This window comes from Marmota monax, unplaced genomic scaffold (assembly GCF_021218885.2).
Source record: "Marmota monax isolate L192 unplaced genomic scaffold, Marmota_monax_Labrador192_F-V1.1 WCK01_AAM20220418_F8-fsc00079, whole genome shotgun sequence".
Taxonomy (NCBI): domain Eukaryota; kingdom Metazoa; phylum Chordata; class Mammalia; order Rodentia; family Sciuridae; genus Marmota; species Marmota monax.
In genome coordinates, this window is record NW_026694099.1 from 2,044,890 (window position 1) to 2,058,406 (window position 13,517).

Here is a 13,517-nt window from a genome sequence, read left to right on the forward strand (position 1 = left end):
ATCATGTCCATTTCCTGTTTCTCCTTATAAAAAGGTGGCTAGGAAACTGGACATCATTCTTAAAGCCATGAGGGTCTGCGTGGTGTGTGGTGGTTTTTAAACAGCACGTGAAATCAACATCCTGTTGTATCCTGGGTTGGTGTGAGTGAACCTATATATATGTGTGTGACAAGTAAAGCCCAGTGTTCTTTGATATGTGACTGCAAATATCCTTAACAAGTGTAATACTGTTGAAAGCACTGAGACTGGGTGTGTTTCACACTGTGTATGGGTGGGGCTGTAACTGTCATGGTGTCACAGTGAGTTTACGTACTGGCGCCTGTGTGTGTCAAGATATGTGTGAGCCGTGGGTGCACGTGTCGCCATTCTTTCTGTGTGGATGTGTGTGGATGTGTGTGCATGCATCACTGCGGCATGTGCATATCTGTGATGCTGGGTGTGGGTGTGGTGTGAAGGGGAAGACGTGTGTCACTGTGTCTGCGGGGGTCCTGCCTCTGAGCCACCCCCAGCCCGCCCTCCTTCCCCAGTTCTGTGGCTCCCTCTCAGGCAATGGCCCTGCCTCTCCCCTCTTCTCCCTCCCAACCGGTCTGTGCGGGGGGAGCTTGTGCTGCGGCCCCCCCATCCCTCCCCATCCAGGCCCCATAAATAGCAGCAGAGCTGGAGCCGGAGCCGGCGCCAGCGGCTGGAGCAGCAAGGGAGTCAGGGCCAGGGCTGAAGAGGAGAGCCGGAGAGGAGAGCCCCCGACTGAGAGCCCAGGTGAGCCCACCCTTTCTCCCTAGAGCAGCCCTGGTCCTACCCAACCTGGCCCAGTCTCCATAACAACATCTCCTCTGGCCCCCAGAGAGGTCCCTCAACCCTGCCTGATCCCCTCACCACCAAATGTCCCTGCCTATATCAATCAGGAGACCCACAAGAGTGGGGAGACTCATAGCTAGAAGGCAGAAAACCCCAGCCCAGACCCTCACTCACATACCTACAAGGATACATTGAGAGAAGATGGGTACCAACCAGGGAAGGGTCTCAGTTTTGAAGGAGGTACAGAAGCTGTCACACCCTCCCGGAGATGGACACATGACAGAAAGGGGCAGACACAGAGGGTGGGGCACTCAGACACACCAACACACACTCACTCGGGGAAAGCACGGCATGAGATCTGACAGTCTCACCCTTGAGACCTGGACAGACACAGATAGATGGACTGACCGGCCATGAACTCAGGCCGGCATACCCCTGCCTGCTGCTGCCCAAGATTTTGTAGCAGCGCTGGGGGAGGATGGAGCGCATGCATCCCACGGGCAGCATGGAGGGGGCTGTGGCTCCCCCAAAACCCTGTCGCTAAGAGACAGTACCAGTGTTGCCAAGAAGTGTGAGACCAGAGGAGGGGGGAGGGCTGCAATTTTTGTCATAGTGAGAGCCACTGCCAGGAGCCTGGGGGAGCCTTCAGCAGAGCTCTGGTCCTGAATCTAATTCCCAAGCCCACTGCCCCTCCTTTCCCATCAGGCAGCCAGAAGGTGAGTGGGGGTAGGGAGAGGACAGGGACAGCCCAGCAGAGCACCTTCCAACCTGTCTCCTCCTGCCTACTGCGGACTTCATTCCTGAGACCTTTTCTCTTCAGATCTCCAGGGGGCCTCTCCAGCCCCTGCCCACCCCCTTGCCCCAGTTCAGCTCGCTCATGCCAAGACTGAGTGCAGTGCTGGCTCAAACACCAGTCGGGAAATAGCAGAAGATGCTGAGCCAGCAGACAGCATGGATCAATCGATGGCCTGGAAGCCAGGACTGCCAGGAACCCTGCTGCGTCCCCCAACACTTTCCAGCCCCATCCGCACATACCTAGGCTGGTAGCTGACAGAAGCACAACAGGGAGAGGCTCTGCTCCTCCATCCTCCCCTGCTCAGAGTTCTGGGGAAGTCAGGCAGAAGGCAGGGAAAGCAGGAAGTCCATGAGACCCCAGGGCCTCAGTAAGGAGGGCAAGGTGGGTGGGGGGGTCCTGGGTCCCCAGAGAACAGTCCTCCTCTTCTGGTTCTCCTTCCAGTGTCCAAGCCATCTGCTCATCCCCACAGAGACATGTCGGACCCTGAGATGGGATGGGTGCCTGAGCCCCCAGCCATGACGCTGGGAGCCTCTCGTGTGGAGCTACGCGTGTCCTGCCAGGGCCTCTTGGACCGAGACACACTCACCAAGCCCCACCCCTGTGTGCTGCTCAAGCTCTACTCTGATGAGCAGTGGGTGGAGGTGAGAGGGCTTGGATTTTTCCTTAACTAACCTTCTGGGTTAATCTGGGAAGAGGGAGGGCGGTTGTGGGCAATGAAAGCCTAGTGTAGGGAAATGCAAGGGCTCAGGGGACCTTTTCTAGGCCATGTGGGTAACCTTGGAGACGAGTATGCCATCATGACAAACCCAAACCATTTTGCAGTTAGTTCACAGAGTCCCAGAGGTTTCTGATGTTGCCCCAGAGGCGATGGAAGAGATCCCAAAGGCCTTGAGAGCCCCAGAGCGCTGAGGGTTCAACAGCCCCCTGAGCTTAGGGGTCAACCTAGGAAAAGAAGAGCTTGTTGTTGAGGATGTGGTGGCCCAAGGAGAGCTGGCATGACCTGAGCTGTCCAGGACAGGGAAAAGTAACCTCCATTCTCAGAAAGCCCTAACCCCTCCTACTGCAGGTGGAGCACACGGAGGTGCTTCGCTCCTGTTCCAGTCCTGTCTTCTCCCGGGTCCTGGCCCTCGAGTACTTTTTTGAAGAGAAGCAGCCCCTGCAATTCCATGTGTTTGATGCTGAGGATGGAGCCACCAGCCCCCGCAATGACACCTTCCTTGGCTCTATGGAGTGTACCTTGGGCCAGGTCTGCATTCCTGCTCACCCCACCCCACTCTTATCAGTTTCTGTCTCTGGAAGTCAAATTAAGAGACAGCATTAGCTTTGGAGCTAGTTTGGTTTGTGACATGATCTGGGGATGAAGGTGGAGGGAGATAGCTGTAATGCCTTCACCTGCTTTGGCCAGGGTATGAAGGGTAGAAGAATCAGTGCTCTCTGTGTGTCCACAAGAGTCAGCCCTTTGACTAAGTTAGTGGTGGAGTCAGTTTCTACAGCAACCTTTAGAGGGAGGCATAGGCCTAAGACTTGGAAGGATGAGGCAGGAGGATTGCAGGTTTGAGGCCAGTCTCAGCAATTTAGCAAAATCCTCAGCAACTGTGTGAGACCCCCCTGTCATAAAATAAAAATAAAAAGGGCTGGGAATGTAGCTCAGTGGTAAAGCACCCCTGGGTTCAACTCCAGAGCGCTGAGGGTTCAACAGCCCCCTGAGCTTAGGGGTCAACCTAGGAAAAGAAGAGCTTGTTGTTGAGGATGTGGTGGCCTCATGATGAGGAAGGCACAGAGGACTGGAGTGTAGTTCTGGACCTGGATCCCATCTCTGCCATTCAGTGGCTGTGCAGTCTAGGGCAAGATACTTAACCTCTCTGAATCTTAATTTCCTCATGTAAACATTCTCCCTGTAGGAGAGAATATTATAGTGCTTCCTTCTCTTTTGTTTTTTATTTGTTTGTTTTGGTGCTGAGGATTAAATCTATGGTTTCATGCATACCAAGGAAGCACTGTATCACTGAACTACACTCTAGTCCTCTGTGCCTTTCTTCTTTTTTTGGGAGGAGAGAGGTACTGGAGTTGATCCCAGGGGTGCTTTACCACTGAGCTACATTCCCAGCCCTTTTTATGTTTATTTTTTGACAGGAGGGGGCCTCACAGAGTTGCTGAGGATTTTTGCTAAATTGCTAAGACTGTTAAATTCAAACCTGCAATCCTCCTGCCTCACCCTCCGAAGTCTTAGGCCTGTACCTCCCTCTAAAGGCTGCTGTAGAAACTGACTCCACCACTAACTTAGCCAAAGGGCCAACCCTTGTGGACACACAGAGAGCACTGATTCTTCTACCCTTCATACCCTGGCCAAAGCAGGTGAAGGCATTACTGCTGTCTCCTTCTACCTTCATCCCCAGATCGTGTCACAAACCAAAGTCACTAAGCCACTACTGCTGAAGAATGGGAAGACAGCGGGCAAGTCCACTATCACGGTAGGCAAGGTCACCTGTGCTCACCCTTGGGCCAGGTAGTCAATGCCCCTGCATGAACATCCAGAAGAATATCATGTCCAGGAATACATTCACCAGTCGGGAGGGTATGGGGTGGCCCTGGGTCGGCAGGGTGTGGGTGGAGTCCTACCACCTGTGTCCTCCTTCAGATTGTAGCAGAGGAGGTATCTGGTACCAACGACTATGTGCAACTTACCTTCAGAGCCCACAAACTGGACAACAAGGTTGGAACCCCAGAGTCCAGTCCCCTATGTTCCCTGTTAGAGAGCTCTACACCTCCCACTGGAGACAAATCCCAGAGTCTCAGGCCTGTTTCCTTCTCAGTGTTAGCACCCTCCAGTCCCTCCTTGCAAACTTCATCAGCTCATGGGCCCTCACCTTGCATCCCCAGGACCTGTTCAGCAAGTCTGACCCTTTCATGGAGATCTATAAGACCAATGGGGACCAAAGTGACCAGCTGGTCTGGAGAACTGAGGTGGGTGCCTAGAGCTATGGAAATGGGAGGGACAGAGAGAAGAGCAAGGAAACCGAGAAAGGAGGTAACGAGCTCCCTCCCCTGGTGTCTCTCCAAGGTGGTGAAAAACAACCTGAACCCCAATTGGGAGCCATTCCGCCTGTCCCTGCACTCTCTATGCAGCTGTGATGTCCACCGGCCCCTCAAGGTGAAGCCCCAGCCAAGCAAGCACAACCTACTTGGAACGTCCAGCCTGCTGTCTGAGACCTTCCCCACCGAGTGTGGCAAGCCGCCTCCCTCTCCCCCATGTGATAAGCACTTCTCACTGTGGGATAAATAACAGTTCACAGCTCGATGTTAAGCTTCCCACATGTGTGATTTTTATCAGAGGCCAAAGTCCCTGCCAGATTGAGCTGAAGAACCAAGTTCAGCAGGTAGCTCTCTGGGCCGGTCTATATCTGTGTGGGTCTAGAGACTGTGCAGCTCCTATCACCCTGAATCCCCCACCCAACCTAGAAAGCACCACAAAGCATCCCCAACCCAGATCCCACCTCTCCCCCTCCCTTTTCAGTTCCTGGTGTATGACTATGACTCCAGTGGAAAGCATGACTTCATTGGCGAGTTCACCAGCACTTTCCAGGAGATGCAGGAAGGGACGGCAAACCCTGGGCAGGAGGTGCCACAGAGACCCTACCCCACCTCAGAATCCCACCCAAATTCCTGGGAAAATCCTAAGGGTGACACTGAAGAGACCACCATAATTGGCTGGAGGTGGAGAGGGTGGAAAGTCCCCAGGTTTGGTCAAAGGTTGGAGCCATGGGGATCTTGCTCTAGGAGGCTTTGCTGGAAAGGGGCAAGAGAGGCCACCTGATGGACTTATGACCCTGTGTTTGTGGGGTGCATGTGGTCTAGATGCAGTGGGACTGTATCAATCCCAAGTATCGGGACAAGAAGAAAAATTACAAGAGCTCAGGGACCGTAGTGCTGGCCCAGTGCACGGTAAATTCTTGTTTCAAGTGTTGCCTCTGCCCCTTCCCCTGCCACAATCTGATTCAACCCTTCCCTTTTTTCAAAAGACTAACCATTTCTCTGCTCCTGGGAACTGGGAATCCCTGCCCCATCCTACCCCCAACTGCAACCTCAAAAACTCTGGTCCCTCTACCTTTCCCACAGAAGCTCTATCCAAACTTCTTCCCCAAAAGACCATGCCCCCACCTCATTTTCTCTCCTCCTTCTGCCAGGTGGAGAAGGTGCACACCTTCCTGGATTACATCATGGGCGGCTGCCAGATCAGCTTCACGGTAAAGGCCCAGGGAATGGGGGCACAAATAAGAGGGAGAGTCTAAGTCTGCAATGAGCCCATAATCCCACTGCCCCTACTCATACTTCTTACGAGTCTTAGAAATGTTAACTCACCACACTGAGACTACCTGTGGTCCCCCAGACTCATCTCAGTCCTCCCTACAGTCCTACTCTAGTTCTGGCTAGCCTCTGTGGCAGCTCTCATAGCTACAGCATGATCCTTTCCTCACCCTCACCCTCATCCTCACCAGGTGGCCATTGACTTCACCGCCTCCAATGGGGACCCAAGGAGCAGCCAGTCCCTCCACTGCCTCAGTCCCCGCCAGCCCAACCACTACCTGCAGGCCCTGCGTGCAGTGGGAGGCATCTGCCAGGACTATGACAGGTAAGAGGGAGATGGGGAGGAACAGGAAGGCCAGCCTTGCCCCAGGAGCCCCACAGCCTTTTCTTCTCTCCAGTGATAAGCGGTTCCCAGCTTTTGGCTTTGGAGCCCGGATCCCCCCCAACTTCGAGGTAGGCTGGATGTAGGAGAAGGGAGGATATGGGGGTGTCAGACAGGAAGGAGACTCACCCCCTCATTGTGCTCACCTTATCCACACAGGTGTCCCATGACTTTGCCATCAACTTTGACCCAGAAAATCCTGAATGTGAAGGTAAACTGGGAAAGTCCCACCAACCTACCTCCTACTTGCCACACATGCTTGCTGCGCATGTCTGTACATCTCACACCAGAGCCCAGATTCCGATCCCATGGGCTCAGTGCCCTTTCACCCATCCAAGGCCTGTCTTCACTGGGTAAGACACATTCCCACAGCCCAGAGTCTACCCACACAACTCTTTCAGTCCAGGAAACTACCCATCTTTCTTCCTGTTCTAGTGAGGAAATTGGTGTGGCAGGTCCCAAGAACAGAGGCACCTCCTAATCTCTGCTAGTTACACCTCTTTTTTTTGCCCACAGAGATCTCAGGGGTCATTGCTTCCTACCGTCGGTGCTTGCCACAGATCCAGCTGTATGGCCCCACCAACGTCGCCCCCATCATCAACCGTGTTGCTGGGCCTGCACAGCGGGAACAGAGCACTGGCCAAGCCACGGTGAGGAGATAAAATAGACAAGCAGGTGCTGCCTGTACCCTGTGTGTCCTCAGGTGGCGCCAGAGCCAGGGCCTGGGTTAGGGATAGGCGTCAACATCCTTGCACACAGAGACGACCTTTCTTCCCCCTCTATCTGCCCTCAGAAGTACTCAGTGCTGCTGGTGCTCACGGACGGAGTGGTGAGTGACATGGCTGAGACCCGCACAGCGATTGTGCACGCCTCCCGCCTGCCCATGTCCATTATCATCGTGGGTGTGGGCAATGCCGACTTCTCTGACATGCGGCTGTTGGACGGCGACGATGGTCCGTTGCGCTGCCCCCGAGGGGTGCCGGCAGCCCGCGACATTGTCCAATTCGTGCCCTTCCGGGACTTCAAGGATGTGAGTGCTCGGTGCCCCTCCAGCGGAAGGGCTCCTCAGCTCCTCTTGCCCTCAGATCTGACATCTATGTCTCATCTGCTTGATGTCCTGCGAAGTGCGCTGGAGCCCAGCTGACCACTCCGCAGTCCTTCACTCATCTGACCCAGCCCCTAACCATGTCTCCGCCCCATCCCAGGCTGCCCCGTCTGCTCTGGCTAAGTGCGTCCTGGCTGAGGTGCCCCGGCAGGTGGTGGAGTACTACGCCAGTCAGGGCATCAGCCCTGGGGCTCCCAGGCCCTGCACGCCAGCCACGACTCCCAGCCCTAGCCCATGACTGCCTCCCATCGGATCGACACACCCTCCACCTCTCAGTGAGTCCTGGGGCCCGAAAAGCGTGCACACAAAGGATGTGCAAAGTGGGGTTTCTAAGGAGACTACTTTGGCTTATGACCATTCCACACCTTCCCAGGTGCCTGTCCTGACCCATGTGACTCAAGTGACTAGTGCCTCTGCCTCTTGAACCAGCTGTGCCCCCTGGGTTCTGGAAGTGAGTGGTGGGCCCTGCCCCCATCTTTCCAAGCCCCATACCCTCTAGTTTGTGTCCCTCAGTGACTTCCTTCAGTAATCATGATTTTCCTGCCATTAATAAAAGGAACCACTCCTAGCACCTCTATCTCTACCTATCTTGTCTCGGATGTTCATTGGGTAGTCTGCAGTACCCACACAAACCATAGAAAATACGGGCCAGCACCCTTCAAAATCTGAGCCAAAGCTCCCCAGGCAGGCATGGTCTCTGCAGTCTTACCCCAATCATGTGCCAGTGGGCTCTAAGGAGCCCCCACCCTTACTTCCCAAGCACAGGGGTCCAGACACTGTGGGGTTTAGTTATAGGAGATGGGGAGGTAATAAGGGGCTGTCAAGAAGGGGCAGGCTGATGCTTTCTTACAGCTGTCTACAGAGAAGCATGCTGAGTCCCTGAGGGTTGAACCCCTGCCTCCACACAGCTGTGGGGTGGGTCAAGAAAGATTGTTGGGGAGGTGACTGAAGGAGGGCAGCAGATCAGTTAGTGAAGTCGGAGCATAGAGAGGGCATTTAAGGAATGCACAACCTGATTTTCCTGGGTGTGTAAATGTACGTGCTTTCATGCACCACATATCCCTGGCCCTCCATGAATGTGGCTTCAGTGGTTCAGAAAGCCCAGCTGTGCACTATTGATGATAACATTAACAACAGCAGCAAAGTTTATTCTTTAGCATGTGTCAAACTTTGCTTCTTTAAATGCATTCATTCTCACTAATAGTTATCATCATTTCCCCCATTTTTCTGACAAACCAAGTGAGGCTTGATTTTTAACTTACCCATGGCCAGAGAAAAACTCGTAGAACTGGAGCTTGAGTTCAGGCCCAGCTGACTATAAAACACCCACATTCTTCATCATTACAATGTGCAAACTTTATTTGAGGTATAGCCCTCTGATCCAGCTTTATCACCTTGAGACTCAGGTGTATGTATATATGACCTAGTTGTATGCGCAGGTATATGTGGATGCGTATCTCAGCCCTGTTGTGCAATGAAGGTAAGAAAGGTTTGCAAGAGAAGCAGAGAGTATGGATTAAAGTTCCGGGGAGCAGGCAAGGACACAGGTGAAATTCAGAGTAAAGGAAGAAGAGCTGAGCTCCTGAGGGATCTTCTCCACCCAAACCCCTCCTTTCAACGAGAAGTGTGGAAGAGGATGGAGGAGAGGAGTTACCTCTCCCATGAGCCCTCAGAGGGGTATGAGAGCCAGAGAGGATAGCCATTAGCCAAAGGTAGGGAAGGGAGAAGAGAAATTCTAAGGGGGGATGGAGGAAAGGACTCCTGTTGCAGGCTCCTGAGTGGAGGAGGGATGAGTTGGGCTAGAGGAGGAGAGGGAACAAGAACTGTGAGGGGAAGAGAAGAGACAGCTGGGGAGGGGGTGGATAGAGGGGGCAGAAAGGAAGAGAGACATATGGGAGCCGCTTCCCCCATACCCAACCGCTTCTCCCATTTATTATGTCCCTTAGAGGACAGACAACTGTGGCTGATGAGGTGGCTGCTCCCAGCTCAATGCCTCTGCTCTGCCCAGAGGCCCCACTGGCCCTCCCCATATGCTGCGGAACTGGAGGGGTTACCATGGCAACTGTGAGACCTTGAGGATAACCACAGGCAAGCCTAGCTAGACCACTGCTGCTCCTGGGCTTTTGTGGTGGCGGTGGTGGAAGGTAGAGGCTCCATCTGGACCAATTCCCGCCCCTCTACCCCATTTTCATTAGCCCTTCAGTACTGAGATGTGCCACTCAGTTCCAGGTGGTTTCTCCCACCCTCTTTCTGATATACACACAGATGCACAAAATAGTAACATGAAACAGGGATAGAGAACGAACATTTCTTAAATTGCAAGAACATTTAGCCAGTAACATTAGAATTCCACCTGGGCTTCAAGTTTAATTCATAAAAGCTGCACTCAGCTCCCCGTCATCTTGGGAAGTCTCACCTCAGCCCTCAGAGGCAGGAAGTAGCAGGGACACCCTAGGTAGGTCTGGAGACTGAGGCAGCTTGGAGGAAGTAGCAGAGGCCCAGTGCCTGTTTCCCAGTGCATGCTTCCTCTCCTGGGTTGCTCTCCCACAGCTTAGGCTGCAGCCAGGAAGCTGAAGCAGGACAGGAGGGCTTTCTGTAAGCTTGTCTTAGGGACCTCTTGGGGACACCATTGGGAGTCCCTCATGGATGAGGTGCCAAAACTGAAAAAGTGCCAGAAGTCATCCAATCTAAGTGAAAATTAGATGAAGTGTCTAAGTCCCAGGGAACAATTGATTAGCTCAAGGTGACAGAGGGCTCCTATGGCAGAGCCGTGATTAGCACCAAGGGCTCTTTCCCAGCTGACACCAAACCACTCCCAGGGTTTACTTCTCAGACCTGTACTGCTCTGGACCCTGCAGGCCACTGGGTTGGGCAAGGAAAAACATATTGGATAGAGTTCCTAGTCTTGCTGTTGAGAATTATTAAATCTTGAAACTGCAGTAGGCCTAAAATGGGGAGGTTACAGTCCTTCAAGTGAAAAAAACAGCCTCATTGCTAATTGTAGTCTTAATGCACTACAAGTTGAAAACCTTGAATTAAGAACTAAACTGAGGGGGGAAATGTACCACTCCCTCTCCTTCCATTCACTGTGCCACCCAGCCATCCTCCACACCTGCACCTTCAGTGCCTGTCATTGGCCCCTGCAGAGCTCAGTATGCTTGCTACTCATGAAGGCTAAGGTTTATGGCCTGCGGAGGTGTATGAGTGGAGGAGTTACCTCTCCCAGAAAATGGACAGACTAACTTCGGGCATGCCTTGAAGGTCCAGAATGTTTGGGGTTATTTGTGTGGTTATACGGGGAGTGGATGGGACCAGTGGACAGGGGTTGGCTGGCTGCTAATCTCCAACTCAACCACCTCCACGGTCCACGCCCTGCCCCAGCTGCTCAGAAGAGGAGGTGGGTGTGGTCCCCGGGCCCGGGGCCACTAGATGTCAACCGGTCACAGCGAGCCTTGTAGAGGTCGCGCTCCCGAGACAGGCGAGCTACCTCCGCCCGCAGCGCGTCTAACTGAGCAGCCAGGCGGGCGCGCTCCGCCTCCAGCCCGCGCCGCTGCTGCAGCCGCTTGGAGCGACAGGCTTGCGCGTAACCGCGGTTCTTCAGCGTGCGGCGCCTCTGCTTCAGCCGAAGCGCCTCGTCGCGCCCGCAGCCGCGCAGCTGCCGGTTTAGCTCCCGCACAGACATGGATACCAGCGCTGCGTCCGAAAACCGCTCGGCCAGCTGAGGAGGAACAATGCAGGGACCTGTTCGGCTGTGGGTCCCACCCTGCTCCATCCACAGGTTGGAACGCTGGGTTAGCCCCACTATCGAGAAGGCTTCGACCCCCCGGTTCCCACTTTTACCTGAATGCCCCCTTTTCTAACAGAATCTATCTCAGTCCAGACCCACAGGTCCTAGACACCCGACTCGCACCCCTCGGCACACCCTGCAGAGCAGGCCCCGCCTCCCACTGTCAGGCAAGCTCAGCTACACTCGGTGCCCCTCGCAGCATCACGCTTCAGGTCCAGTTGTGTGCCAGGGACCCGTGCCCAGACAGTCCCCTCCCCTCCAACAAGCCACGTTTCCGTGTCCTGAAGACCGCAACCCGGTGACCCTCAAAAGATTTAGATTATGCCCTAATGCCCTCAATACCCCCATCTGTGTCTATAATTAATAGGATGAGTTCCAATCCTTCCTGAGAAGGTTGGGCATAGGGAAAGCACAAAGCCTTGGAAAGGCCAACCTCAACCACTGTCTTAACCCGGCTCCATTCCACATGGGGCATCTATTTACTCCCCTGTAATCCCTCTCTGGGGGCCTTTTCTAACTTATCCCTGTTCCTTCTGATTCAGTCTATTCGTTTCTCTTCCTTTTGAAAAAAACGTAGTTTTCTCTGATTTCTTTTAAGAGTCCTTCTTCCCTTTTCCTGTCCTCTTTCCCCAGTCCAAAACCCTCTCCAGGAACTCTCCCTCTCTTGGACCACCTCCTTCAGCCTGCCTCCCCTCAGACCAGCCTACTAGTCACTCACCTGGGCATGCTGGGCTCCTGTTTCCTCTAGGTTCTCTGGGTAGTAGCCATGGGGCCCCTCAACAGGGACTGGGACCTGACCCTGCAGCAACTCCACAGCCTCATCAGGACTCAGCCCCAGCGCTTCCCCAGAATCCAGCTGCTGCTGCAGGGTGGCCAGCCAGTACAGCTCCTCCAGGCCTGCCCGGGGGCCCTCAGTGGCCCCCACCACGCCTGACTCACTGAAGGTTGGTGAAGGGGGCACTGAGCTGTAAGGTGTGGAGCCCAGTGAGGCTGTTGAGGCCACTGATCGTCCCTCCGGGGGCTCCCGCTTTACCTCAAACTTCATCAAGTCAAAGTCATTGACATATTCCATGGCCAGGGGGCTGGGGGACAGTGCCATTCTGTGTCTGGGCTAGGAGATGTGCACCTGCAAGAAAGAGAGGTCTGGAGTACATGGAGGCTGCCTGTCATCCTCTTTTACCAAACCCTCTTCCTCCAAAGTTCAAATGTGCTGGAGCCAGAGTTCTGAAAAACCAAATTAATGGTGCAGTCCTGTTCCTCCAGACCCGGAGGCAACCTTTCAGTTAGCATGGGTTCCTGACAGGGCCAAGCAATTGAAGACCTGATGGAAGAAGAGGACTCTCACCCCACAGGAGACTCTGGAATTAATGAAAAACAAGAGTAATATGCAGTTTTCCCAACCCTAGTGAAGAGACATACTGAGAGGCCCTGTCATCTCAAGAGACAGCATTCCATTTCCAAGCAATTAAAAAATTGTGCTTAATTAACTGTGACTGAATGTGTGTGTGTGTTTTAGGACAGTGGGAAGGCATGTGTGCTGTGAATCTTAAGATACAAGGATACCATGCTGTTACATCTCTATCTTATCTGTCTTTCAAGGCACTCAGAACAGTGTCTCAGGAAGACTCTTGGTGCTCATTTGTTCTATGGATTAGTCATTGATTCCCTGTTATAGAAAAAAAAAGAGACTTTCTGAGAGAAAAATAAAAGTCCTAGAACTAGTTCTAGAAAGATCTGAACTGAGTGGCCACCATCTTTCCTCAAAACCAATCTCTCCAAGGGAGAACCCACCAACTCTGAATTTCATCCCTTTGATTCGAATCTGCTATATTGAGCAGATTGCCTGTGCTTTTCTGACCCACTCTCCTTTTTTTTTTCCAATGAGGGCAGTTAGACTTTATAACATCTCCCAAAGAGTGTTCTGTTAAACACAAACTCTAAGAAGTACCCAAGAAGAGGTCTATGCTCAAATAATTTTAGAAAGGCTGCCTCCTATCCCTACCTCTTGCAGAAGAGCAATTAATCTGAGAAGTCCTTTAGCAAACCATCTGTTCAACTTCAACACAGAGTGTCCCAAACTTATGACACCAAATAACTCTCTCTTGTCTGTTACCAACCACAGAGCACGTGTGCACTTGGGGAACCTCTGCCTTTCAGAGATCCTTCCCAGCCTGAAAGTCCCAGCTTTTGCCCAGCTCCCAATTCCAACAGCTCCACTCCCACCCTCAGAATGAGCAGAGCAAGGAGTGTTCATCCCCTTAGATTTTGGCTCCCTCTTGATGCCCCAAGCCTAGATAATTCTCTTCTCAGTCACATCTCAGATCCCCAGACCATACCTACAGAGGTG

General features: G+C 53.2%; 2 protein-coding genes across 9 annotated transcripts in view; one reads left to right on the forward strand and one right to left on the reverse strand.

Annotated features, from left to right (window-relative positions):
- Nrl (neural retina leucine zipper) overlaps nt 1–13,517 on the reverse strand; it is a 143,531-nt gene that overhangs the window by 104,651 nt on the left and 25,363 nt on the right. For 3 of the 7 annotated variants that reach the window (XR_009228719.1, XR_006856335.2, XR_006856339.2), the window contains exon 1: nt 1,831–2,199. The exons of 1 other annotated variant lie outside the window; for it this stretch is intronic. Coding sequence is in view for 1 of the 6 variants with exons in the window: in XM_046465165.2 (XP_046321121.1) it covers nt 10,769–11,101; nt 11,889–12,269 (714 nt within the window). In the remaining 5 variants the exon portion in view is untranslated. Of the gene's footprint in view, nt 1–1,830; nt 2,200–9,586; nt 11,102–11,888; nt 12,297–13,517 lie in introns of those variants that run through there. 3 more of the 7 variants (XR_006856336.2, XR_006856334.2, XM_046465165.2) reach the window with 2 other exon arrangements.
- Nucleotides 618–7,966, forward strand: Cpne6 (copine 6). 2 transcript variants are annotated; one of them, XM_046465139.2, is made up of 17 exons: nt 618–756; nt 2,061–2,232; nt 2,658–2,837; nt 3,988–4,062; nt 4,230–4,304; nt 4,472–4,555; nt 4,653–4,742; nt 5,106–5,210; nt 5,447–5,533; nt 5,776–5,835; nt 6,088–6,221; nt 6,295–6,349; nt 6,438–6,489; nt 6,795–6,928; nt 7,072–7,308; nt 7,484–7,658; nt 7,757–7,966. In XM_046465139.2, exons 2-16 carry the CDS (start codon nt 2,065–2,067, stop codon nt 7,619–7,621), a joined length of 1,674 nt encoding a protein of 557 aa, XP_046321095.1. In that variant the 5' UTR covers nt 618–756; nt 2,061–2,064; the 3' UTR covers nt 7,622–7,658; nt 7,757–7,966. The 2 variants fall into 2 exon arrangements, with proteins under 2 accessions (XP_046321095.1, XP_046321097.1); XM_046465141.2 differs by lacking the exon at nt 618–756 and having other exon boundaries at nt 2,037–2,232.